At 41.3% G+C, this 25,633-nt stretch overlaps 1 protein-coding gene and 1 long non-coding RNA gene across 10 annotated transcripts in view; one reads left to right on the top strand and one right to left on the bottom strand.

The window, feature by feature from the left end:
• The window catches only part of TMX4 (thioredoxin related transmembrane protein 4), a 47,406-nt gene that overhangs the window by 3,995 nt on the left and 17,778 nt on the right, over positions 1-25,633 (bottom strand). Inside the window, exons 4-7 of the mRNA XM_075925715.1 lie at positions 24,510-24,638; positions 23,339-23,384; positions 11,590-11,691; positions 2,910-2,973 (exon numbers count right to left, since the gene is read on the bottom strand). Coding sequence (XP_075781830.1) covers positions 2,910-2,973; positions 11,590-11,691; positions 23,339-23,384; positions 24,510-24,638 — 341 coding nt within the window. The remainder of the gene's footprint in view (positions 1-2,909; positions 2,974-11,589; positions 11,692-23,338; positions 23,385-24,509; positions 24,639-25,633) is intronic.
• The window catches only part of LOC142828080 (uncharacterized), a 61,180-nt gene that overhangs the window by 25,042 nt on the left and 10,505 nt on the right, over positions 1-25,633 (top strand). For 3 of the 9 annotated variants that reach the window (XR_012903040.1, XR_012903038.1, XR_012903043.1), the window contains 2 exons: positions 6,194-6,321; positions 20,861-21,159. This is a non-coding gene — a long non-coding RNA (uncharacterized LOC142828080). Of the gene's footprint in view, positions 1-6,193; positions 6,322-12,033; positions 12,172-14,625; positions 14,694-20,860; positions 21,160-25,633 lie in introns of those variants that run through there. The other 6 variants (XR_012903041.1, XR_012903042.1, XR_012903039.1 and 3 more) reach the window with 5 other exon arrangements.

Here is a 25,633-nt window from a genome sequence, read left to right as displayed (position 1 = left end):
TCAGAGTGAGGCATCTCTTAATATGAAGTACGTTCTCCAGAAGTTGTCAGCTTGGCTAAAATGGGGCCTAATTATATAGCAGTATCACTTTAAATGATGCATGAGGTTTCTTTGTTTCAATACTATTGAACCAACCGCAAAACATACCAGCAAGCCCCATCTGGCCACTGGAAGGGCTGGTGGCAGCCCCCCTACTGCGGTGGCACAGATAGGAGGGAAGGCCACAATCCAACTGTGGTGACGGGGGGGGGGAGGTGGGGTTGGCGAGTGTAGCAAGCAGGGGGCGCAGCCACCTAATAAATATATATAAAAATCATTTTTTTAACCTCAAGATGTCAGTGCAACTGTGTCAAGACAAGACTGGTGGAATATGGTGTTCCAGAATCAAACCTGAACCTAGACCGCATTAAGGATTAAATATCCACTGGGGACTGGAGGTTTTGCTTTGCGTCCATTGCTACCACCAGCATTGTTACAGAACGGAACCTTACTGTACGAGTGTTCACACTAACAAGGTGGCAGGACTGATTCATTTATAAGAGATTCTATTTATTAGCAACACTTCACTTGCCAGCAAAAAGTTGCTGTTATCTGGTGTTTGTCAGTAAGTGGCAGGCAGGTTTGTGTGGCTGCCACCAGGGATAGAAGTGCGGGACAGAGCAACAGAGAGGAGAGTGGCTGCATCCCAGATGCTGGGGGTGTGCTGCGGGTATCTCCTGCTGCATTTTCTGGGGGATGAGGCTCCTTCCCTGGGTGCAGCCAGGCAAGACAGCCCAGAGAGCCTAGGAAGAGGTACCATTCAGCAGCTTCACTGAATGCGACTGCCCTCCCCAAAGCTCAAAGCCTCTTACCTACAAAGGAGTCCCTGCACCCAGGCAAGTTTGTGGGGGGCTGCAGCCTCAAATGGAAGCGCTGGGAACCAGCCACAGACAAGTCTGTGGGATTGCAGGAAGGAATGGCATATTCCAGCGCTTTCCTGCCTGCAGCCCTGCAAACCTGCCTGCAGCTAGGGCTTTTTTCAACAAAATGTTCTTAATAAGCTGCACGCCATTGCCAACAGCTGAATCCCATTAAAATTAAAGTCATTGGGACAAGATTGGGTCTCAGCAAAAATTGCTATTAACCAGAAATTAATATGTGGGCTGCTATTAAGCGGAATCTACCGTATAAAAATTTACGAACCTTCCTAAAAGGCAGTTTCAACCCTCAGATGCAATACTGCACCCATTAAAGTAATGGAGCCATCTAAATATACTGGAGGGGATATTTCAGCCTTAAATATGAAGAGAATACAGACAAAGATGATGAAATAACATTAGATTATTAAAGGTGCCCTTTGCGCCGTAACAGGCAGCTTGATTGTCCAAGGAACTTGGAGCCAGCTACTCCTTATTTCTAGGTGTTCTTCTGCCATGGACTCACTGTATGCCTTACAGAAAATCTTACATAGCAAATCTGCTCCGAGTGTGTTTTGGAGGTACACTTGCCTATTTTGCAGACAAAAACAAATTCCTCACTCTGGTTTAGCAGTGACTATCTTATCTAGCTAAGGAAGACTGAACTGAACTCTACTAAGCATCATTAAAATATTGTCAGCTAAGATAGGATAGCAAAATATTTAGTTCAATAAGGTAAAAGACAGACATCTTCCCAACTTGTAAACTTGGCACACTGGATATGGAAGTAATTAATTATTACAAAAATACATTACGCCGAGTTGTTTACACCCTTTGTGACTTTAAACATTACAACACACAAGCCCACTGTCCATATGTGAACATAACTTCCACTTAAGTGGGGCAGCAGTAGATTCACATACATCCAAAGTCTGTGTAATGTCTGTCTGTACACAGAATGTGCTTTAAGACATAGAACAGGGTCTCAAACTCAATTTACCTCAGGGCCGGCGTCAGCCCTCAAATTCTCTTAGTGCCCTCGGGCATGGCTCCGGGGGGAGGGAGTGTCTGTACATCTCCCCCAGCCCTGCCTGCTGTCCCTGGGTGATTTAAAACTCACCGGGGACTCCTACCTGCTGGCAGTGCAGCAGATATAGAGTGGCTTCCTGTTTCTAGCTCCATGCTGCTGTCTGCATGTCCCTATGGTCCAGGGGAGGTGTGTGAAGAGCCTGGGCTGATAGGTTAACCTTCAAGATTATACACCATTCCCCCCTCTCCTGAGGCAACAATGGGGGGGGGGAGGGGGGAGGCGTGAGAGGAAAGACAGCTCCGCAGGAACCGGTACGTGCAAGGAGCCGGCATAAAATCTGCTTCCCCCACGTGTGTAAATGTGTAACTGCTGATACACGTTTACCAAAATAAAAGCATTTTAGCATCCCTAGTGCTGCATACAACCCCTTCTCCCAGGCCTGTTTAAATAACTTTTTCAAAGTATTTCACAGGCCGAACTGGAGAAGTGCTCGAGGCGCAGATGGCCTCTGTGCCAAGAGTTTGAGACCTCTGACCTAGAAAACCCTGTCAGTGAGCAAGATTACTTGTACCTCAATTAGAAGATTTTTGTGGATAAGCATAAAACTGAGAATCAGCAGAACCATTTCTATTTCTAGCACGATCATTCCTGATTGATGGCTTTTAGCCTATGTCCACCTCAGTTTCTATGTCCATAAAATGGGATTATTTTATTATTTTTCCTATTACAAGGCTGAACTCTTTGGTGTCTATAAAGTGCTTTGACAGATGAAAGTACATGAAAATCACAGTATTGTTTACAACAGAAAATACAGGCTATTGTCAGACATCCATGAAGGAACTGACTTGTTAGGATTAATCAGCTGCCATCAATACATTTTAGAGGAAAACTTTTATCAATAAAGTTTTATCAAGAAAATAATTGGCATTAGTAGGCATAAATCATTCCAAAATATATAATACCTATGAATGAAGAGTGCTTACCAGATGTTTCTGCTCTGTATCTAGGCTTGGGAGGGCAAAGGCAGTCTGCAATCAAAACCAATATCTGAGTAGAAAAAGAAAAAAATGCAGTTTAGTGACTTAACCAATATGTGTTTCTTATCTCACAGCCCCTGCAATATCTGTCCATTTGCACTAGTGTACCAGATTTATGAGCTTTCAATAAATGTAACTAGTGAACACGTAATGAGAATACTTTTTGAAAAAGTCAGCGCCATCCTAAGTTATTACACACAGGTCCTCAAAATGTGAGGGCATAGTTCTAAATGTTTTCTACATAACTTAATTTTCCATTGTGAAAGGAGCCCCATTCTGTAGTAAGTAAGAATGTTAACAAAAGGTTAAGAAATGATTAGTCCATTTTAATAAACTGTTACTTTAACTAAATAGCCACACAGAAGTAAAGTGGCAAATGCAGCAGATGAATTTCTTCTAAGACAGAGAAAAATAATAATGGCAGTGAACAGGCTCAGAGGGGTTTAACAGCTACCATAAGTGAACCACTTTCAGAAAGGAATTACTACTTATAAATAATTCTCTGTGTCATTTGCTTCTTCTATGTTACAATAAGAATCCCAATAGCCTCACTTAGCAAGAAGCAGAGGAGAAAAAATGACCAGTGGCTGGCAGCATAAATATCCAGGCTTACACCCCATGTCTTAATTTATTAAGAGGACAAAGATTAAGAAACCTTAATACTAAATACACAAGAAGGGAGGAAGCAGAGCAGGATATTAGTGATGATAAAGTTACTAGCTCTCCGTTGGTGTATGCTCAGCTTCTCATATCCTACAATAATTCCAGTACAAACAGACAGCATGACCCCAAAGGGCAACAGTATGTCCAGAAGTTAATAGGACAGGACTGAACCAAGAAAACACAGACATGTTTGCTGTAGTGTTTAAGCTGATCCTCTCTTCCTAAAAACCTTAATTTTTGAGTGTCTATTTACAGGCCTTATTGCCTTCTAGCCACTGAAGAACAGTGGCTTTTAAAAAAGCTAATTAAAAACTAATTTTCCATGGGGGGAAAAAAAGACTTAGAGAAACTTTATACATGCTAAATCCAATTTGATCATCTCGCTAACATCTAAGCTATAAAATTTCTTCTGTGCACTGAAGTGAATGGTTCAGAGAGATGCAGAAAATTCGTGCTGTCAATACTGAAACATGACATTTATTCAAAACGCTTGTAGGTAAGGTGGTTTAATACTAGCTGTTATCTCCCCTCTTCCAATAGAGATTACAATTTAAATAAAACTGGACAGGAAATGATTTTCCTGCATCAACAACACTTGAGATTTCAAAATATTTCTTTGTTTCAAATCAAGACAATCAAAATTTCAAATGTTTGTGAACAGACAATCTAGGGGAAAAACATTTTTTTCAACAATTTTCAAATGTTTTGTTTAGATTTTAACTTGTTAAAATATTTTACTATATATTAAATTGCACTTGGAAATAAAAAGTCATTTCAAACCAAAGAAGTAGCCTTTTCATTTAGAAAATGCCAAACAGTATGTTTTGACCATTCTGAAACATTTCATTAAAATTTTGTAACGTGACATTAATCAAAGTTGACTTTTCAGTGAAGAGTTTAGGTTTTGACAAATCTGCCTTACAACAGAAAAATGTTTTGTGGAAAAATTCATGACCAGCTCTACTTAAGAAGACTATCTGGACAAAAAGAAAATGAAAGGAAAACTTTACCAGAGAATTTTTAAAAGAAAATTTGTAAAATACAAAAAAGATGGTCCCAGTGAGCGGGAAAATGTGCTTATTAAACTGTACAAATCATTAAGTTCTGGAAAAGAAAAAACAACACAAGAGGAAAGTGGTGTGACTCAAAGGTATATTCTTCTTAAAAATACCAAATAGTAGCAGTGAACAATTAGTGATAAGCCCAAGATGCTTACAGGTGCATTAACACCACATGACAATATTAAAAGACAGCTGTACCACGTCTACAGGAATGCTAAAATGGCTAAGAAATTGCCTAGAGTAAACAAGGCTTTTAAACCCTGTTACAATAAAAACCAAACACTTGAAAAAGCAAACCTTAAAAACAGAATAAAATGCTCAAGGGTGCCAAAGTGATTTAGAAGTCTAAGCCCTATTGACTTTCAGCAAGAGTAAGGCTCCTCAGTTACTTGCAGTAACATTTTTAAAGGCATGAAAATGAGCCAAATGGATAATCATCTGCTATTAGCAGACATCTGGATGCTTCAGGCAAGAAATCTTCATTCAGGAATGAAATGTATGCATGTGCAGATAGACGCACACAGCATTGCCAAATCTAAAGGCCCGCTTCTTGGTCAAGCCGCCTTTCCCCCAGAATGAACGTCTTGCTGACTGAATCTGTCTGGAAGTGTTCTGAGGTGCGGGTGGGTGGGTGGATTTGTCCTCCAAAAAAAGAATCAATTTCCATCCATGAGCATAAAGTCGCAGATTATATGTCTAGCAGTTTAGGACAGCGATACAGCAAATTTAGGATTTACTGGTGTGGCGTTTTGACAGTTTTTTGCTCCATTAGTGATAAATGTTTGATTGAGTACGCCTTTGTATGCTTTTTAAGTATATTATGCCAGCTCTGTGCAGGTAGCTAGCATAATAGACTTCACAAGAGCACCAAGACCATAGACTTAGATAAGGTACGAAGGAACCGAAGTCAGGTTTACTGTTGAACAAAGCACATTAATAGTTGTTGGTAGCCAGATGGCCTTTGAAACCCTGTGTGTTAGTACCCGGGACAATAAACAAGGCTTACCAGTATGGATTTACTATTGCCCCCTAGGCCAGCCGAAGAGTTAAGTGAGGTACCCCAACATTTATAGACAGAAATTAACCATCTATGATGTATACTGTGCGTATTATTTTACATATTAATGACACGTTTGGTGCCTCTACTTGTATCTTTTTCCAAAGCATTCACTACCTGTTGTTCTGTTTTATTTTTGTTGCTTTAAATTTTATTATGTACTTAGCTGGTTGACCCTGTGCTATCCTAATGGAACATATTTACATACTTCATGTGCTTTTATTAGTGCTGGCAATTTTAGTGCCGAAAGACACTGTCTTGCAGGCAAACATTGCCTTCTGCCATGGCTCGTCTGCATAGAATAGCTTTTACTTACTTTGGTTTAAGCACCAGGCCCATGCTTCAGGCTCTCTTTCTCCTACAATAGGAGCACCTGAATTATCTTTAACACTGGCACATTGATATACAATCATGTCTATAGCAGCATGATCATTCTATTTGCCTGCTAGATGGTGCACCATTATCACCCTGCAAAGGAATCTACTGGACATATGAGCGCCAGAGCAGAAGACAGAAAAACTTGTGATCTCAGGAGATAAAGGTCCTTAGTAAATGAAGCCACATGTCCACAGATAAGGTAACAGTCGTATCAGCCTATAATCTGTCACCTCCCTCTTGAACTTCCTTTGGTTGATTTTTGCAGTGTTTTCCCCATGTTTGTCCAAAGATATTACAGAGGTGGGTGAAGCAATATCTTTTATTTGACCATCTTCTGTTGGTGAGAGACAAGCTTTCAAGGTACAGAGCTCTTCTTCAGGTCTTCACTTGCTTTTGTACATTCAATGCTTCTCTGTGGAAATACTGGGTGTAAAATGCAGTTTAGGTTTGATCGAAGGCCTCCTTACAGTTAGTGCATATTTATGGGAATGGGATGCAAACCAACAACTTTCTGTGATTCCTCTCCCTAGGAAGCTAGAGCATTTATCCTTTTCCTTCAATAAGCAATACTGGGTAATGGCCAAAGAAGCTTCCACAATGGGCTCTAGAGGGCAGTGTTTGATGTTACTATTTCCTCAAAGATATTTGAGTAGCACACTGAACACACTAAAAGTTTAGGTTGCTTGCATTAAAGCAGTAAGTCAACTTTCTCATTTTTGTTGCGTGAGCAAAGATCTCCTTGTACGCCTCTATATTCATGGATGACTGTCAGAAACTTAAGATACACTATTCGGCAGGTTATTTTCAGCCTCAGAAAAAATAGCGGTAAGTAGGAACACATTTCTCTGTTCAACCAGCATCTTACAATAATGCCCTGTTGATTAGCTTAAGCCTTTCATTTTCCCTTTATTTCTTCACTAATAGTATTAAGGAGAGGATTTAAAATCTTAAATCTGTCTGGAGACATATGTCCAGTAAGAAACACTTCACTACTGTCTTTAAAATATTGACAGATTATACACTGAAAGCCAAAGCGGCAGAAACGATGGTTGCAGCATTTTTAACAAATTCACTGCTTTGTCATTCAGTTTTTATGACAATTGTTAATTGTTCTTTGCTATTTCTGGATGTCAAACATGCACTGAAAAGGCTCCTGAATGATACTAATGCGCCGCTGAAAGGCATGAAGAACTTAAATTATTAAGTTATTGTGGCTATAGTGCAAGGGCAACAGCATGTTCTCCTCAAGCAAAATTTCAAGTGCAATATGAAGATTCCCACCATCAAATCACTGTGATGCTCTCTCAGTAATTATTTCAGTAAGTTTTCTGGCGGAAGAAGAGAAGTAAGCTTAGCATACAAGGCAAGCAGCGTGTCCAAATCTACAAATAGTGAATCTTAGCATGAAACTTTAGCCCATGTTCCACAAAAGGAACATGAACATCAGTGTCATGAATCAAACAGTTGTGTCCTCTTTTTGCTGGGAACCTACGGAGTGAGCGGTAAGTCCCAAGCTAAAGGTTTCTTTTTAACCTCTTCCTTCTTATCCTCTTCCTTTATCTAAATCAGGGGTAGGGAACCTCAGGCCCAGGGGCAGGATCTGGCCCCTGAGGCTCACCCCCCCCCAACACTGGGGAGCTTGCACAGGCGCTCCAGTTCCACCTCCCCCCCCCCCCCCCACTGTCTCCCAATGGAGCTAGAGCACACAAAATCTACTAGGCTGGGCCCATCTTGGCTCTGGTGCGTGAGAGGAATGTGGGGAGTGCCTTTCTCCTTCTCATTGGGGGCCACACTGAGGGGTTTTTTCCTGCTTCTCACCTGACTGATTTTTCTGTAGGTCAGTGGCCCCCAACTCAAAAAAGGTTCCCCACCCTGATCTAAATGTTCTCTTTTTTTTTGCCCTCTTAAGATTCACTGTAAACAAAATATGAAGCAGGATTTCTTCAAAAGTGAGAAGGAGTGAGAATTCCATGTTTCCATTCTTAAAAAGCTAAAAAAAATGCTGAAAGGGAGTGGCTAGCTATAGGGTATTTGTACCGCCAGTTCCTTTCCTCCTGCTTCCTTTATGTATGGCATGTTGAAATGAGAATCAGAGAAAGGGGAATATCCAGCAATTGCCATTTAATAAGTCAGGCTCTTTAATGTAAAGAGCTGATTCAGAGTGTTTATTTCTTTGTGATACCTATGAAGTTTTTATGTCCACTGGATAATTAACCATTTTTATATAGAATGTTTTCACGTCCTGCTATGGGTTTTATTTATTTTGTTTTGTTTGTGTGTTTATTAAACTAGTCTTTGCTATGGAAGTAAATTGTGACTTAAAATGCATATACTATATTATCACTTCTTGCAAAGTGTATTATGTGAATGCTAAAACCAAAAAGAAAAAGAAAAGAAAATAGTACCATGTATTTCAAGAAACAGATCTTCCTGTCAGTCACAAAGTGCAGTTTTTCTAGAAGTAATGGTAAGCAAATTCACAAAATGAAACTTTTCAGCTTCATCCATTTTGGAGTAATAAATGTATTCTGCTTCTTTCTAGATGTGATTCTAATAAAAACATCCATTTGATTCACATCCATTTAGCAAGGATACATTTACTACTCAGGAGAACATACAGGCATCTAATTATTATAAAAATTATAATACAGGACATTAATTTTTGAATAGGTTATACACTGGTGCCCAAAATGTACTTTCTATATATTACAGGATAGAAAAACACACAATAAATACACCGCTTTGATACAAGAACTGCTATTGTTTAAAATCAAATTCTCCTGACCCTTTATTCAATCTGAATCCCAGCAATCTAGGCTCAGCACTAAAGGAAAATGTCCAAAAGGTGGCTTTAAAACAGGGATGGGCAATAATTTTTGCCCGGGGGCCACTTCAAAAATTTCTGAAGTAGCCCCAAGCCACCCTGGAAGGGGTGGAGCCTAAGCAGGAAGGGGTGGAGCTACCCCCCCAGACCATAATTGGATTGGGGTTTGGGGAGCCCTTTTGCCCCCCCTTCCCACTAGGCACTCATGCCCTAGAAGAGGCTTGGCATGCTTCTCCACCCCCAGGCCAATCAGGGCCTGAGGGCGGGGAAACGTGGGAAGCCTCATCCCGCCCTGCGATGAGCACTTTTGCCCATCTCAACTTTAAGCCATCTCTGAGGCCAGAGAGGGGTCCAGTCCAGCCCCTGCTACAAATTGGAACTCAGATGCTGCTTAGCAACCAGCTCATGAAACTTACTGCGCCAGTGGATCATTGGAATACAACACAACTACATCCTTGCCTCCTACTCCAGCCATACTCCCCATGCTAGGGGATCTGAGTGGAGTATGTACGATGCAGACTATACCACCTTGGGGATGACCGGTGATTTCTCAGCTGTCCAGTTAAGACAGTTTTATATGGCCCCTTTACAGTGCTGAAGAGGAGCTGTATTAATTTAGATGGACTATATCAATGGAATCAATAGTGCAACATAACCCAGTCACTATCTGACACCGAACAGTGTTAAAGAAGGTTCAGGGTTTGGTATATGGAGACCATGGCTGCTTAGTACTATGGCAAACAAACTACTACAAATCCTCTTAACCTTTTATTAAAAGATTAAAAAAAAAGGAAAGGCTGTTAAAGCATGTGTAATGTTAAGTACTAAGTAAAGCTTTTATGTTAACATCCCTTTCCTTTTCTCTGGAGAGAGTTTTCAGAATTAAAAAAAAAAAAAAGTATTTGACAGTCCCTTGTGATACTGAAGATGGTAAAATAACTGTCCTTTCAGAGAAAAGTGAAGAAATTAATTGAGATGGGCTGGAGCTGTTGCTGTTAAAAGTTCAATCCCATTTGATCCTAGCTGGTGTTTGCAATTCAACTGGGGCTAGTAGAGATGGCATTGTCATCTGGGTTTCTCTCTCCGGTCTGCTCTAGGCAGGACATTTCTCAGGATCAGGATAATGAAAGGCCTGGGGCCCGAGGAGACACCTCAAAGGAGAGTGGGGGATGAAACAGCCAATCCCCCACAGTCTCTACTCACCAATTAAACCTAAATATCCAACACAGTAATTTTAATTATTTAATTTCTGGTCCTACATTTTCTCGCTTCCAGGCATGATCTTAGCACAGTCCTTGAGTTATACCAGTAGGCCTTTTTGTTTGGACAAATTCAGTCTGTCTCCCTTTTGTGCCTTTTCCTACCAATATTTGTCATTATAGGTTTTTGTGAAGTCTAGGAATTTTTACATGCGTTCTATGGTTGAGCTCACAATTAAGGTAAATTTGACAACCCAGATATCACAATTATAACATGGTTCCAACAAAATCAATGCAAGGAGGATAGGTCCATCACTGGCTACTAGCCAGGATGGACAGGAATGGTGTCCCTAGTTTTAATGTGCCAGATGCTTGGAATGGGAGGCAGGGGATGGATCATGTGATGATTGCCTCTTCTGTTCATGCCTTCTGAAAACACACTGGTTGGAGGACAGGACACTGGGCTAGATGGACCACTGGTCTGAACCAGTATGGCCATTCTGATGTTCTTATATAGAACCCAAATGTATCTGCTCCCTGCTATAACCCACAAGACCCCACGCCTCTTCCAGAGCTGAGATAGAACCCAGGAGTCCTGACAGTGTCTCTCTCTCTCCCCGGAGATTCAGTAACAACATAAGAATATGTATTAAAATGTTAATGCTAACCAGCGCCTTGCCACAAGATGTCAGCATGTTAGTATTCGATCTGAGTGGGTCTAGGATTTATTTACATTTTCTTTCTTTTATATAGGAATTAGATAGATACAGTGCTACTGTGAGCTAATGACTAAATTCTCTACCAAAAAAGTTATAGAGTTTTCAAGTGCCTTACTAGCCCCTGGAAAGAGGTGATGGGTGTGTGGAGGAGGAGGGTGGAACGGGTTGACTCCTAAGGCCACCACTGGCCCTCCAGCCTCACTAGCCCCCGGGCCACCTCAGCTAGAGGAAGAGACGGAGAGGGAATGGAGAAAGGGAAGGGAAGGAAGGGGGCACATGATCAGTGTCCCACCCAGGGTTCCCCTCACCAGTTGCCTCTGCTTGCACCAACTGACGTGGGGCAACGTGGACACTGACTGCCCCACAAGGCTCACAGCTGGAACCTTCCTGCCAGCCTGGGTGGTTGGAGAGCTCCAGCTATTTAGAATCAAGATCTTAATGTTACAGGAGGTACAGCCATTAATGGGAAATGTTTTCTTCCCTGCAGCCCTTTAAGACAATTTAGAACCATTATATATACTATGCACACACTGAAACAAACATTTAATTTCAAGTATTAGAAAAGTGCCTCCTTATAGCCCTTCGTTAAACATAAAACATCCTTGCTACTGCTGCCTTTTTTTTTTTAGCAATTACTGTAAAGCAAAACCTCTAGACAATTTTCAAAGCAACAAGTTCACATTTATCTGTAAAATGGAAAATTAAAATGTAATATGCTGTCTTACCAAACCCAGGATTAGGCCAATCAAAAGGGTGGCTAAAATGAAGATTGCATAAGAACCCCAGACAGGAATTCCAAGTGTGCCTGTGAAGTAGCTGTGAATGTGCTGCAAATAGAAAAAGAAACAGGCTTAATATGCTTGTGTTACATATACTTACTACTCTGGGCTGTAAGGAAAGAAGGGTAATTATTTATTCTGAAGTCACCCATTCTGTAAACTGTTCTTCTCAAGTAAACTTCCAATTGAGACCTTTCATTCAACAACCACTAGTTACATTAAAGAATCCTCCCCCTCTGCCCCGATGCTCTTCCACACTATACTTAAGCCTACTGATACTGTAATTCTCAGAAGTTAGTGATTGAATCAAACCACTTGTTTTCTTTAGTTAATAATTCAACATGTAAGAGCGTCTTTAAGGAAGAAAAGTGCAATGTTTCCTTTCTGTAGTACTTGCAGTGACTAGTGGTACACAGGAGCGGCCTGAGGCCGGCTGCAGCAGCTGGTGCCCCAGGCGGAATGCGCGATCAGCGCCCCCTCCTGCAGAGCCGTCAATGGACTGACATCATCATCAGGCGCCCTCCTGGGCGGTGGCACCCTAGGCGGCGGCCGACTCCACCTATAGTCACGGGCCGCCCCTGGTGGTACAGTATCAAATCTTCCTCACCTGAAATTTCACATTGGCTCCATCTAAACTAATTTACAATGCAATTTCCACATACTGGACGGGAGAGAGATAAGGCTTACATTTTAAGAGGGCACATACTTAAAAATACAGACTCAAATGGTGCAAGCACTTTTAAGGTGTAAGCCTAGTCCTTTAGGGTATGTCTACACTAGCTCAGGGGTTCCCAAACTTTTTGAAACGGGGACCAGTAAATCCATTCACGAACTTTTGGAGGACCGGTAATGTTCATTTGCATATTTGCATATTCGTTAATCAAATGATGAATATTCAAATAAGTTGTTTCTGGTCCTCCCAAAACCCCCAGTGCCAGCTTTTGATATGGTCACCCACAATATTCTTGCCAGCAAGTTAAGGAATATGGATTGGATAAATGGGCTGTAAGAAAAAAAAAGAAAGCTGGTTAGACCAGGGTTTCCCAAACTTTTTACTTTAGTTGGAACCCTTTTTTTTCCAGTACTGCTTTTTACAGCCCAAAAATATAAACATATAAAAAACAAACTGAGAAAATACCAGACATATAACATGTCTGGTATTTTCTCACTAAGTAAGTTGTATTCTTACTAGATGTATCAGTTTGTAGTTTCGAACTGCCTGGCTGGTAAATGTGCTCAGGCTGCATGAGTGTGTCTACCAGCCAGACAGTTCGCAACTACTCAAGGGTGTGTTTGTGGGGGGGGAGAGGGGGGCAGGGACAATAGAATCTACCGCCCGACTAACTCATGCTTTGTGCTTTGCCGGGGGGGGGGGGGGGGGGGAACAGAGGCAGCGCCCCAAGATCTACATATGGCCAGGTCAGTCCTACTTCCCGCAGGCCAATTCATTGCTCCCCCCTGCTCCCCCCGCTGCACCTCTGGCCAGCCCCACTTCCCCCAAACCCCTCCAGGGCAGCCAGGTCCCCCCCGCTTCTCCTCCCAATCTCCCTTGGCCAGCCCCACTGCCCGCGTCCAGCCCTCCTTCCGGCAGCCGCTTCACCCCCGACACACATCTTCCTCAGCCAGCTCCCTGCCCCCAACCTCACACCCCCCGGCAGCCCTGCTTCCACCGGCCCCCAATCTCCCCAGCCAGCCCCAATTCCCCCGTCCAGTGCTGCTTCTGGTGGCCAGCTCTCCCCTCCTCCTCACCCCAGAATCCCCTAGCACCTTCCCTTAGCCCTGCATCCTCCTGGTGCCTCCCCCTTCCCTTACTGCCCCTGCCCCCTTTTTCCCCTGATACCCACCCCCTCAGCACTCTCTGTCCCATTCCCCTCCTGTCCCTCTGTGCCCTCACATGACTTGCTCCATCCTGGCCTTCCTCATGCCCATCCCTTCTTTCAAGCCTTCTCCAGCACCTCCTCCTCCAGCCCCCAATGCCCTTCCCCTCTCCTCTCCTCTCCCAGCATTACCCTATCCCCCCTCCAACTGACACCTCCCCTCCTGCCCTTTCCCTCACTGTCTGCACTTGGCCCCCTGCCATTTGTCTCTCTCTCCTGCACCCTGTCCCTTGCTGCCTTCTCCTCCCCCCGCCCAAGTCCCTTCTCCTTCCACCCCTCTCCCTCCGCCCAAGCCCACCGCCGCTGCTACTGGGAGGACGCGTGGGGGGGGCGCCAGCGCGAGGGGCCCGCGCCCACCAGAGCCGGGGCAGAGACCCAGCTCCACATATCGGTGGAGCAGGGCCCCCGGCTCTGTAACTCGCCAGCACTTCCGGGTTCAAGGGCAGGGGGCCTGAATCGGCCTAAGGCCGGCCCTGCTGGCAGCTACCAGGTATTGTGAGGCCCAGTATTTTTTTCCCGCAGCCCGGTACCGGGCCACGGCCCATAGTTTTGAAAATGCTGAACTAGCTCGTTAGTTCGAGCAAGGCAGGCAAATGAGGGCAACCGAAGTTGCAAATGAAGCCCGAGATTTAAATATCCCGGGCTTCATTTGCATGTTCCCGGGTGCCGCCATTTTTAAATCCCCCTTAGTCTGAACTCCATGCCCGAGGCTACACATGGCACGGAGTAGGTAGTTCGAATTAGAGATCCCCGTTACTCCTTTTGGAAACTCAGGTGGGACAAGGAGTAACGGTAGTTCGAATTAGGATCTCTAATTCGAACTACCTACTCTGTGCCGCGTGTAGCCGTGGGCACAGAGTTCAGACCAAGTGGGATTTTAAAATGGCGGCGCCTGGGAACATGCAAATGAAGCCCGGGATATTTAAATCCTGGGCTTCATTTGCAACTCCGGTTGCTCTCATTTGCCTATCTAGCTCGAACTAATGAGCTAGTGTAGACATACCCTTATATTAAAGAAAAAGTCATGTTGCAAGGAAATAATTATTTAGAATGATCCTCGCATTATGGACTTTGATCTTTAATCTTTTTCACTCTCTTCCCCTAGGTCTTGTAGCATACAGACAGTGCTGTGGCATCTACTTTTGTTCAGAAAAGAGGACAATATTAACAAATGTAAGATTTTAAATTATCCTAGTGGTTTGATACCTGCAGATTCACTAGTGAAACAAATACAACTTCATTATGTGATCGGCACAGAGTCTTATAGCAATTAGCGTCACAAGGAAATTTACAATTCAGGAGACTTCCAACCCAATTTCTAATTAACATAAAAACTACCATACTGCTTCAAACAGTAGCCAGCAGCAGATACTTCAGAGGAAGATACAAAAAGTCCTGTGGTGCATAGATATAGGATAATCTACTGCCCTGGAGATAAAGTTTCCTCCTAATCCCTAATAGTCTAGATTGACTTTAATCCATGAAATAGGAGATTTTATACTCCATCTGGAACCTCTAAATCTCAGACGATCCATCATCTCAGGCACTGAGATTATCTGGTTCCCATTTTTTTCCTCTTTTCCTTTCCCTCCCCAACCCCTCTCATTCTATGCTATTTATTTGGAACTAGGACCCCTTAAACTCCATACACCTGAAGTAGTGGGTTGTGCCCAAGAAAGCTCATGATATTCTCTACATTTTTTGTTAGTCTTTAAGGTGCTGGCAGGACTATTAGCTGTTTTTTAAGCTTTTTCTTTTTTAAAAAAATATGGATAGTCTTGTTATACACATCCACGTGTACAATTCTACTTGCCCAATGTACAAGAACAGTGTGCCTGCCATTCAACCACTGAATCTTAAAAGTGTCCACCTATAAAATGGCACAGAAAAGATCAGCACCAGCTGGGAAAGAATCATAGACTACTGGACCAGGAAGGGACCTCCAGAGGTCATCAAATCCAGTCCTCTGCTCTCATGGGAGGACCAAGCACCATCTAGACCAGGGCTACTCAACTTTGGAAACCCCAGGGGCCACAATGATACTAATAGCACATGCCAAGGGCCACAACTTAAGTGTGGTTGTATATACTTGCAAATAGCTTCTTTCACACGGATGGGCATGAATACAAAAATTCAGGCAAGACTACACAATACACAGGCCCCATTTAATTTAGTTCTGCTGATATTCATAAAATGCAATATTTACCCAATTTTCACCCATATGACAGCACTTTTAATGAGCAATGACAGTCTACCAATTTAACTACTAAAACACATATCAACAGAAGACATTATATTAATTAACTTTTTTGTTTTGGCTCCCACCTGAGGGCCTCGTGTTGAGCCCCATGTAAATCCAAGCTGCACTGCGGGCCACAAACAAATGGGTCTCTGGCCACATGTGGTCCACAGGCCATGTGTTGAGTAGCCCTGATCTAGATCATCCCTGATGGATGTTTCTCTAACCTGCTCTTAAATATCTCCAGTGATGGAGATTCCACAACCTCCATAGGCAATTTATTCCAGCTTTTAAACACCCTGACAGGACGTTTTTCCTAAACTTCCCTTGCTGCAATTTAAACCCATTGCTTCTTGTCCTATCCTCAGAGGTTAAGGAGAATAATTTTTCTCTTTCCTCCTTGTCACACTGGGATGGATTGGAGGAATGCTGCCCAGCACGCGATGACTAAAGGGTTAAACTCAGGTAGCTAGCAGGGGGTGTTGGCAGAAAGCCAGAAAAACAAATGGGAAAGACAGTTAAAATTTGAATGGTATATAGATACCTGCTGCCATTTCTCTTTGTGAGAGTTCTACATTAAGGGCTGGAGAGAGCAAGATGCAGTCATCAGAATAACCATGCCTACAAGGAATACTGGGCATCTTTCCTGAAATGTGATGCCCAGTCTTGGACACAATACTCCAGTTGAGGCCTAATCAGCACAGAGTAGAGAGGAAAAAGGACTTTTTGTGTCTTGCTCACAACACTCCTGTTAATGCAACCCAGAATGATGTTTGCTGTCACCCTCATTGACTCATATTTAGTTTGTGGCTCACTATTACCCTTAGATCTCTTTCTGCAGTACTCCTTCCTAGAGAGTGACTTGCCATTTTGTATGTTTTTATGTCACTTCCCATTTTGAATGAGAAGGAGCAATAACTTATGTCATTCACTATTCCCTACACGGGCACAACTGGAGAGTAGCTCAACCTACCTTGCGTAAATTCAGTTATTCGGTCTCCCGTCCCTTAAATTTGCTCTCTTAATTTACAGCAAAGCCCATTTTTCTGCATTCCTTTAGCTTTTAGGGGTTGCAAATTACCCTGGTATGTATCTCCTTCACAGGAAGCTGAAGTCCACTGCCTGTGCTCTAGTGACACACTTATGAGCAGCTCTGTACTTCATTACAACTGCATGCTCAAGAGAGCATTCTGATCAACCTAGTTTTGCCTGATTAATAGAAAGCGAGTACCATGGGACTTAGGAAAATAAAGATTCGGTTATCTTCATCCTTTAGAAAAAGGCTGGTTGGTTCATAATACCACCTGCGCGAGGCTCACAGGGAGGAAAGAGACTCATGAGTTTCTCAGTGCTGAATGTATGTGTATTCATGTATTGGATTCTGCCATCCCATTTTCTAAAGGGCAACATTCCCATCTGCCATCACCTGGCTCCCCACCCATGCACAGGGTATAATAGTTGCCACCTCCTTAACACGTATCAAACTGGTGAGGGGTGGGGGCTGGTAGAGGCTCAGCATTTCTCATAGTAGCGCTACTGGAGAAGAGACTCAGAGGTACACACAGTTGTGTGTAAGATTCCACCCCACTGCCCTTTCTGATGAAAAAGTTATTTAGATAGATGCCAGTGGACAGAAGCAAGAACTAAAGGTGGGTGCTCTGGTGACCAGCAAGGAGTCCTGGCTCAATGGTCTCACAGTGCCTTAAATTCTACCCTACACATCTAAGCCATACATAAGTCTCCTCCTCAAAGGCCCAGACAGATGGACCTTGCAACATACCTTGAACATCAACAAATTCAGGCTATTTCAGAATGACCCAAGATGTAGTGGAGATGACAAAATCCAAAGCTATGGGGTCCTCGTCATGGAAAATACTCCAGTATAGCCCCATCCATTACGTCAAGGAGACTATAGTTTGAACATCCCCAATAATGGCAAATGTGACAGCATTGGCAGTTGTGAAGCAGACCACGTAGAGCTTCCTAGGGCAAAACACACTTTAAACTTCACCGAGAAGCCAAACAGAAACCATTGCAGATTACAAAGTAGAGATGTCATGTCACCTCTTAAGCCCCACCACTGGAGCACACAGATGCCTTATTCAGGGCTCCAGCTTCAGAGTAGCTGTAAAAACATAGCCTCATAATACACTACCCTACATTGAAAAGATATCTGAACATTTAAAATTTCATGAGGCCAGATTCTACATCTTTTATATTGAACTTGTCAGAATTTAGTGAATGACTAAAATGAGCCCCCCAGTTCCTAAAAAGTACTTAAAGGCACTGCTCTGAACTGAGGGCAACCAAGTACACATTCCAAGTTTCTAAACTAAATTAATGTTAAGGCTTCTCCTGAGTGAAGAATCTCATTACTTAAATCTGACTTCTTATAGGTACAGATACGAATAATGCAATCTTAAGAAAAAAATTTACTTTGGCTAGAGACCAAGCATGAGAAATTCTAGGTGGAAAACTTTTTTTTTTTAAACTCACACTAGAAAGATGGAAGAGTCAAAAATAGGTATATTCTAGAAAAATATTCTCGACATTAACAGTGTTACTGCTGTAATTCCAAATTCATTTCTATTTGCTCTGTCAAGGTTTTTTACCTGTATAAATAAAAGAATGTAAGAGAGGCAGATGAAGTAGATTGATGGAACGTACTTCTGAAATATTAATGAGGATGTGAATCCAAGGAAGAAAAAGCATCCCTTCTCAGAATGTGACAGAGTAGGCACACTAGATAAATAAGGTGTGTATCAGTATAAACAAACAGGAGGCAATGAACTGAGGGACAAAGAAGCAAAAGGCCACTATATCCACAACAGGTCAAATACTAAAAATACAACTGACTAACTGAAGGATCAATAGGATATCCTTCACAGAATGAGTGAAACCCTTACAAAAGCCTGTACAATTCTGGAATATCTAACTGCTTATTGTGACAAACAAAAGGGAATTAATCTAGCCACATAAAAATTACCGAGGCCACATTTAGAATGTTGTGCTTACTTCTGAGCACCTTATTTTCAAAACAGAATTACAGAATTGATGAAAACACAGTATGGGACAGCCAGAGGATGTGAAATGGTTTAGTCATTAAACATGTCCATATAAGCAGTTTTAAAAACGGCTATAAATTACAATTAAAAAAAGACATGATAGTCTAAATTTCAATAAGGGTCTTCTCTCATAGTTATATGGAAGTGATACTCTCAGCTTTGTATGGTTAGAGAAAGATATGACGCTGAAGTAAGATCATGCATAAAATAATTCTTTCTAGCCAGTGGGCAAAGGGCCAACAAAAGACAAAGCAGTCTCATAGACTCAGACTTTAAGGTTGGAAAGGACTATTATGATAATCCAGTCTGATCTCCCTGAACACTGCAGGTCACTGAATCTCACAGATCCACTCCTAAAATATAAACATTAAGAAGAGAAGGAACTACAGAATGTGAAGGCAGCCTAACTCCATTGTGAATGCAAAGTATATTCCCCAATACGGTAATAAATGGACTATAATAACTCCCATTATCAGTACTGGATTAATTTTAGGTTGGCTTATTTTATTAGAACTCCTAATGAATACTAAGATAACACTCAACAGAGAGCAACCTTTGGCACAGATCATAATCTTATCTATAACCTTAAAATGTCACTTTTGCAAACAATTCATTAGCTGGACATGATTTCTGCCTTCAGTTACAAGGACACAGAAATACTTTGAGAGCAAAGTCAGCCACAATAAGAAAAATGTAAGTTATGTAAAAGATGGTCAAATATTCATTTAAACCTTGTCTGACATACTTTTTGCTAAATCTTAAATGCTAAACTGGAGAATTATGTAACAGTGGTTAGCAGGGTGGATAAAAATCATTGATATTAAAAAATTTTTTAAATCAGATTTTGTTCATAACATGCTTTTTGAGGAAAAAAACCTATCTAAAGATAGTTTAAGATACAGTATAGCTCAAAGATATCTCATCATGGAATAGGGACTATAAATTCAAATTCTATATTATGAGACAATATATTCATGTAATATTTAGGAAAAGTTTTGTAAACGAGTTCCAATAATTCATATATTAGGGACCCAATTTTATGGGGTTCCAGAGGCTTCTGTATAGATTATTTAGGTTAATCTTTCTATCTACCCAATGGGACTCAGTGCTCAGTCTAGAAGATTCCATCAGAGATGCTTAGTTTTACAGTTCCCAAACTATGGATTAATGTCTCCTGAGCTAACATTCTTGCTAACAGCAAAAATGTGTTTAACTAAGTAAATAATAAAGAGAGATGAGAAATAACAGAGCTCAACCCTGTTGTCCCTCTGAAAAACTGTGTACAGTCAATCCCTTGACTCTCTGTAAAAGTGCAAAGTTTTAAAAAGTTCAATAAATAGAAGATTGTTGGGGACGGAATAGATCTGGTAAAGGAGAAGAAATTTGGAATTAAATGTGATAAGGGAGGGACAGACAGTAGAAACAAAATTGAAACCGTTTGAGCAGCATATTCCAGAAGTCTTAAGATCTTTCTGAGTAGCTTTTCATTGATTTGAGCGCTACTATACCATTCTCTCACTAGAAGAGAAAACCTATAATGGCAGCAGGGTGTATAAAAGACCCAGTTTGGGAGTATTTTAATGAAGTTCCTCTACTTGTGGGTAAGACGGGCATGTATGCAAAATGCAAGTAGTGCAACAAAGAAATGCAAGGCCTAGTTGCCCGAATGAAATAACTTCGTGAGAAGTGTACCTTCTCAGGAGGAAGCTGTGTTGAAGATGATGAAAAGAGCATGTCTGGACATGGAGGATCTTCAGGTTGCTAAACTTTTTTATTTCATAATTCTTTCTTAAGGACTGCCTGTCTTCCTTCTGGGCTATTCTTGAATTCTCATGTTTGAGCAAAAAATAGTTGTTACTCTATGGTACTATCATTTTTGACGCAGTTGTATTAAAAAAATACACAGCTGAAATAGGCAGACCTTCCTTTTACAATTTCACCTTTAAAGTAGTACTGAGGGTCAGTGAATGCAATTAATATTACTAAATGAGCAGTATGGTAATAATTAAATAACTGCACTGACTTATTTTCTTTAGGAGAATCCATCCTCAACATACAGGATTCTGAAGACGATCCATCTTCAAGATCACCATCATTGCCTAAAATTTCAGAGTTATCTGCCAATGACAGTGTTTCAGTCACATGGTGTATGTCGCATAGCCACAGTATATCACTTGCAGCAAAAAGAAAAAAAAATCTCTATCATCCAGAAACAACCATAGATACGTTTGTGATATGTACCTCTTTTTGTAATCTGCTGGTTATTGATGAAAAAATTGCCCAGTTTGTTTATGCATCAAATTCTCCTTTCTCTATTATTGAGAACCCACACTTCAGCAACATGAAAAACTTAAAAAACAAATAGTGTAATAGCACTTTAAAGACTAACAAAACATGTCGATATCATGAGCTTTCGTGGGCACAACCCACTTCTTCACATGATTGGAGTGCAGAAGTGGGTTGTACCCATGAAAGCTCATGATACCATCTATATGTTTTGTTAGTCTTTAAAGTGCTACTACACTATTTCTTGTTGTTTAAGTTTTTCCCGTTACAGACTAACTCAGCTACCCCTCTGAAGCTTTCATTAATGTGGTTCAGTCATTAAGACCACGATATAGTCCACCCAACAGAGCAAATTCCAGGCAAACAGATATTCCAGGCAAATTTCTGGCTAAAGTATATGAAGGAGAAACTGAGCAGTTTGTAAAAAGTCTAGAATTGTTAACATGAGTTTATATGGGAGGAGCAATGTCCACAATGATCCTGTTGTATGTGCTCGTGTGATAACAGAAGAAAGGAACTTGTTCCTTGCAGAAACAACTGATACATCGGGAAATGCACACACAGCAAAATACTTACAAGTAGTAACCAAAAGAGCTATAACAAACTGTGAAAAAAATATTCAAATGTCTAGTAACCCGCTTGGTCACAGACCATGCTGCGAATGTATCCTTGAAGAGAAGAAATTTTAGAAGAGAGTGCAGAGAATCCCAAGCTAACAACATAGGATTGCAATGCTCATTTGATGCACCTTTTAGCCCAGGACTTTAGTATTCCAGAAATAAAGACTAATGTTGATGAAATTGCAAACACTGAAATTGTAACAATCACTGTGCAGCAGTTGCTCTGAAAAAAAGTGGGAGAAACCAAGTTAACTCTCCCACAAGATGTGCGATGGACTTCTGTAGTGGACTGTTTTGAGCACAAGAACTGGCCTAACCTGATGACAGTTTGTAAACAAAATTGTGAAAAAACAGATAGCACTGTCAAAACCAAACTTATTAACACTGGGCGTAAGAGAAATGTTGAACACATGCCGGGTACCGTGAAGCCTATTTCTGTAGCCTTGATCAACAAAAGGCAGGGAAATAGCTATTTTATTGCTGATGCTGTTGAAATTTGGAAGGAACTTTTCTTTAAAAAAAAGAACTATGCAATGACAGAGTTAAATTACAAACATTAAAACAACAAATGGGACAAGCACTATCTCCAGTTCATTTTTTTTCAAATATTCTCAATACTCGGTACCAGGGTCAAACTTTAACTGCTGAAAAAGAGGAGACAGCTATGACATACAAATCCACAATCATCCATCCATAATGCCAACTATAATAAACTTCAGAGCTAAGGGTGAACTATTCAATAAATATATGTTTGTTGATAATGTTTTAAAGAAAATCACACCAATGAACTGGTGGAAGTCACTTAAACTGCTTGGATTCAGAGACTACTGAAGTGACTCCTCAAAAAATGAGGTTTACAGGATCTTTGGAAAAAGCCTGCCGTTTTCGAAAAACTGAGGCTAGACCGCGGTTTTACTTTCGTAATGGCGCTTTTTCAAAAGAACGCCATGACATGATTATGGAAACGAAGTGTGGGATATTTAATCCCTGCTTCATTTGCAATTTCGACATGTCTAATTTACATCCCTCTGTTGAAAGAGGGATGTGGTCTAGACACAGCCCGAGGGAAAGGGCAAGCATGTATCAACTGGAACAAAATATTTGTGATAAAAACTAGCTTAGCATGGCAAAACAAAGAAAATAAGGAGCAAAAGGAACAACTGGAGATAAACATCTGCCAAAAAAAACCCAGTATGGCGATGCAAACCCACTGATCCTGATGGAAAAGAACCACTATAAAAGAAGGACTGCTTTCCTGTAACAGGTCATGTTCGTCCTACCATTATCCGACTGGAATGTCAGCCAGGGCCGAAATGAACCTCACACTTAGCCTACTTGGCTATCAGACTAATGAGAGCAACAAACTGGTAACTATATCATCAGTGGCAGGAGAGGGAGAGAGAGTGTATGTCTGTGAGTCTATGTAAGCCTATGCTAACTGCTTTGCAATTATATTCTCAATAAATACGGCGTATTGCACCTTTTCCACCAATAAAAACCCCATGTGCTTCTTATAAGCATAACAGGACTTCATAAATATCTGCTTCATATACCTTTGGTAAATGAAATAACCAAATCAAATCCACCCTGGTGGTTAGTGTTACTTACCCTGATCCATCCAGACAAATGAAAAAGACCTGCCATTCCATGCATCCTAAGAAAGAAAGGGACACGCTTCAGATAAAATTCAGAGTTAGATTCATGATGCACTGTACAAATTGAAAACTGGCAGGAGACAGATGCAAAATTTCCATCGTTCATCATATCTAGCCATTCATATCTTCAAACAGAAATTTTTATTGCATATTAATGAACGTAGAGTGAAATTCACTCCTCTTGCACTTAGTCTGAGTTAAAGCCCTTTGTAAAGCTTGGCTTGGCTTAAGGAGAAGCTTGGGAGAAGAAATTCCAACAGACAAAGCTGTCCACAGCCACTACTTCATTCAACAGGCCAAAACAGATACTACTACCTTTTGGTAACTCCCAAACAGGACAGTCAGGGATCCTATGACTCAGCCACAAAAATACACTAGCCTATTTGGAGCACAAGAGGCTCCCTTGCACTAGTAGAATTCCTACAGCTTTCCCAGTTCTTAAGTAGTGCAAAAGGCTTATGCTGGAGCTCTCTACAGCTCATGTGAATTTCATTCACGACAACTAACAGACTCTTTTATAATATGGTAAAAAAGGAGTCCAACACAAATCTTTGATTCACTGTTTCATCATCACTTCTAACCATAAAAGCGTGGTTTGCACTTAAGACAAAGCCGAGGCAAATTCAGAAGGTCACAGGAAAATACCTTACGCTAGCACTACGTTTTATCTCCTATCATTCAGCAACAAAGAAAGGAAAACGGCACTTTGATGTCCTTGCTAGGCACTTCACTATAGGGATTTTAGGGAGTCAAAAAGGCTTGTGTCACCAGAAGTCATTATATTGCAGACCTGCGTAACAAAGCTCTTTTTTTCCAGTGCCCAGTGGCCATAAAACTGCTATTCCTGTTAGTAACGCTGAACAACTATGTTTTTCACTTTCAAACAGCTTTATTTATATAAAATGTACAAATCTTAAAGATGGCAAGACTGAATAGGCATGGAAAATAAATTACTCATATATCAAAGGGTCAGGGCTGAGACACAATAGCAGAGTAGCTTGAAGAAGCTTAGACACCAATGCCTATACTCTGATTGTCCAATGGACAAGGACATCAGTTTAGCACCTTTTATTAGTGACATCAAAAAACAGCTGCTTTTCAGACAAAAATGATACGGTAGTTACATTATAGATGATGGGGATTTCCATCCAGGTACGGGCTCCACAACTTCCCATTTTCTCTCCAGGATATAGCCTCGAAGGTCCTCCAATGTCCTTGAGCCACGATATCTGCGAAATACTCCATCCTTCGCACTGCAGAGCACAAATACATGGTAATTAAAATATTGTCCCTATTGTAAAAAAAATGCCTCTACAGCCAAATACCTATCATAAGGTATTGGTGCCGCTTATGAAACTCGACCTGCACTCCAACAAAGAGACCCACTATGGTACACTGTGGTTCCAAACATTATGAATGCTTAATTTCATAAATTCTTAAAAACTAAACAATCCACAGAGATAAAACATATTTTCAAAGAAATATACCCATATATACACACCTTGATGGCAGCGATTTTCTGAGAAACCTAACTAAGTTGGGATCCCAAATCTCATTCAAATGCCATGGAATCAGGCAGCTGACTTCCTCAGACTTCTCTGAAATAGCCATTAGCTTTTTAATTTTTTTAAAATGAGTTTACTGTAATAGATCTAACTGTGTCACATACTATTTACACGTATTTATCTGAAGGATTCTTACAACATAATGGGGCAGAAGGATGGAGAAAGGTTGTTCACAGTAATGACGGATGGCAGAACAAGGAGCAATGGTCTCAAGTTACAGCGGGGGAGGTCTAGATTGGATATTAGGAAAAAATATTTCACTAGGAGGGTGATGAAGCACTAGAATGGGTTACCTAGGGAGGTGGTGGAATCTCCATCCCTAGAGGTGTTTAAGTCTCAGCTTGACAAAGCCTTGGCTGGGTTGATTTAGTTGGGATTGGTCCTGCCTTGGGCAGGTGGCTGGACTTGATGCCCTCCTGAGGTCTCTTCCAGCTCTACAATTCTATGATGAGGGAGTGAACACCTTACAGTTCCTCCCATAAAGGTTTTTAATTATGTTATACATAAAGAAGGACATTTACAGATACTATTCCTCTTGGAAACAAAACCTCAGGCGAGGAAGTAACCTGTGTTATCACAGACTAAAATGTAAGCCAACAGCTTGAATTACATATCAGAGATTTAGAGAGTTCTCTTTATCCATTCATACCCCCATTCTGTTTTCAATTATACCACTTTAAGAT

This window comes from Pelodiscus sinensis, chromosome 3 (assembly GCF_049634645.1).
Source record: "Pelodiscus sinensis isolate JC-2024 chromosome 3, ASM4963464v1, whole genome shotgun sequence".
Taxonomy (NCBI): Eukaryota; Metazoa; Chordata; order Testudines; family Trionychidae; genus Pelodiscus; species Pelodiscus sinensis.
This window is presented reverse-complemented; position numbering and strand designations above follow the sequence as displayed.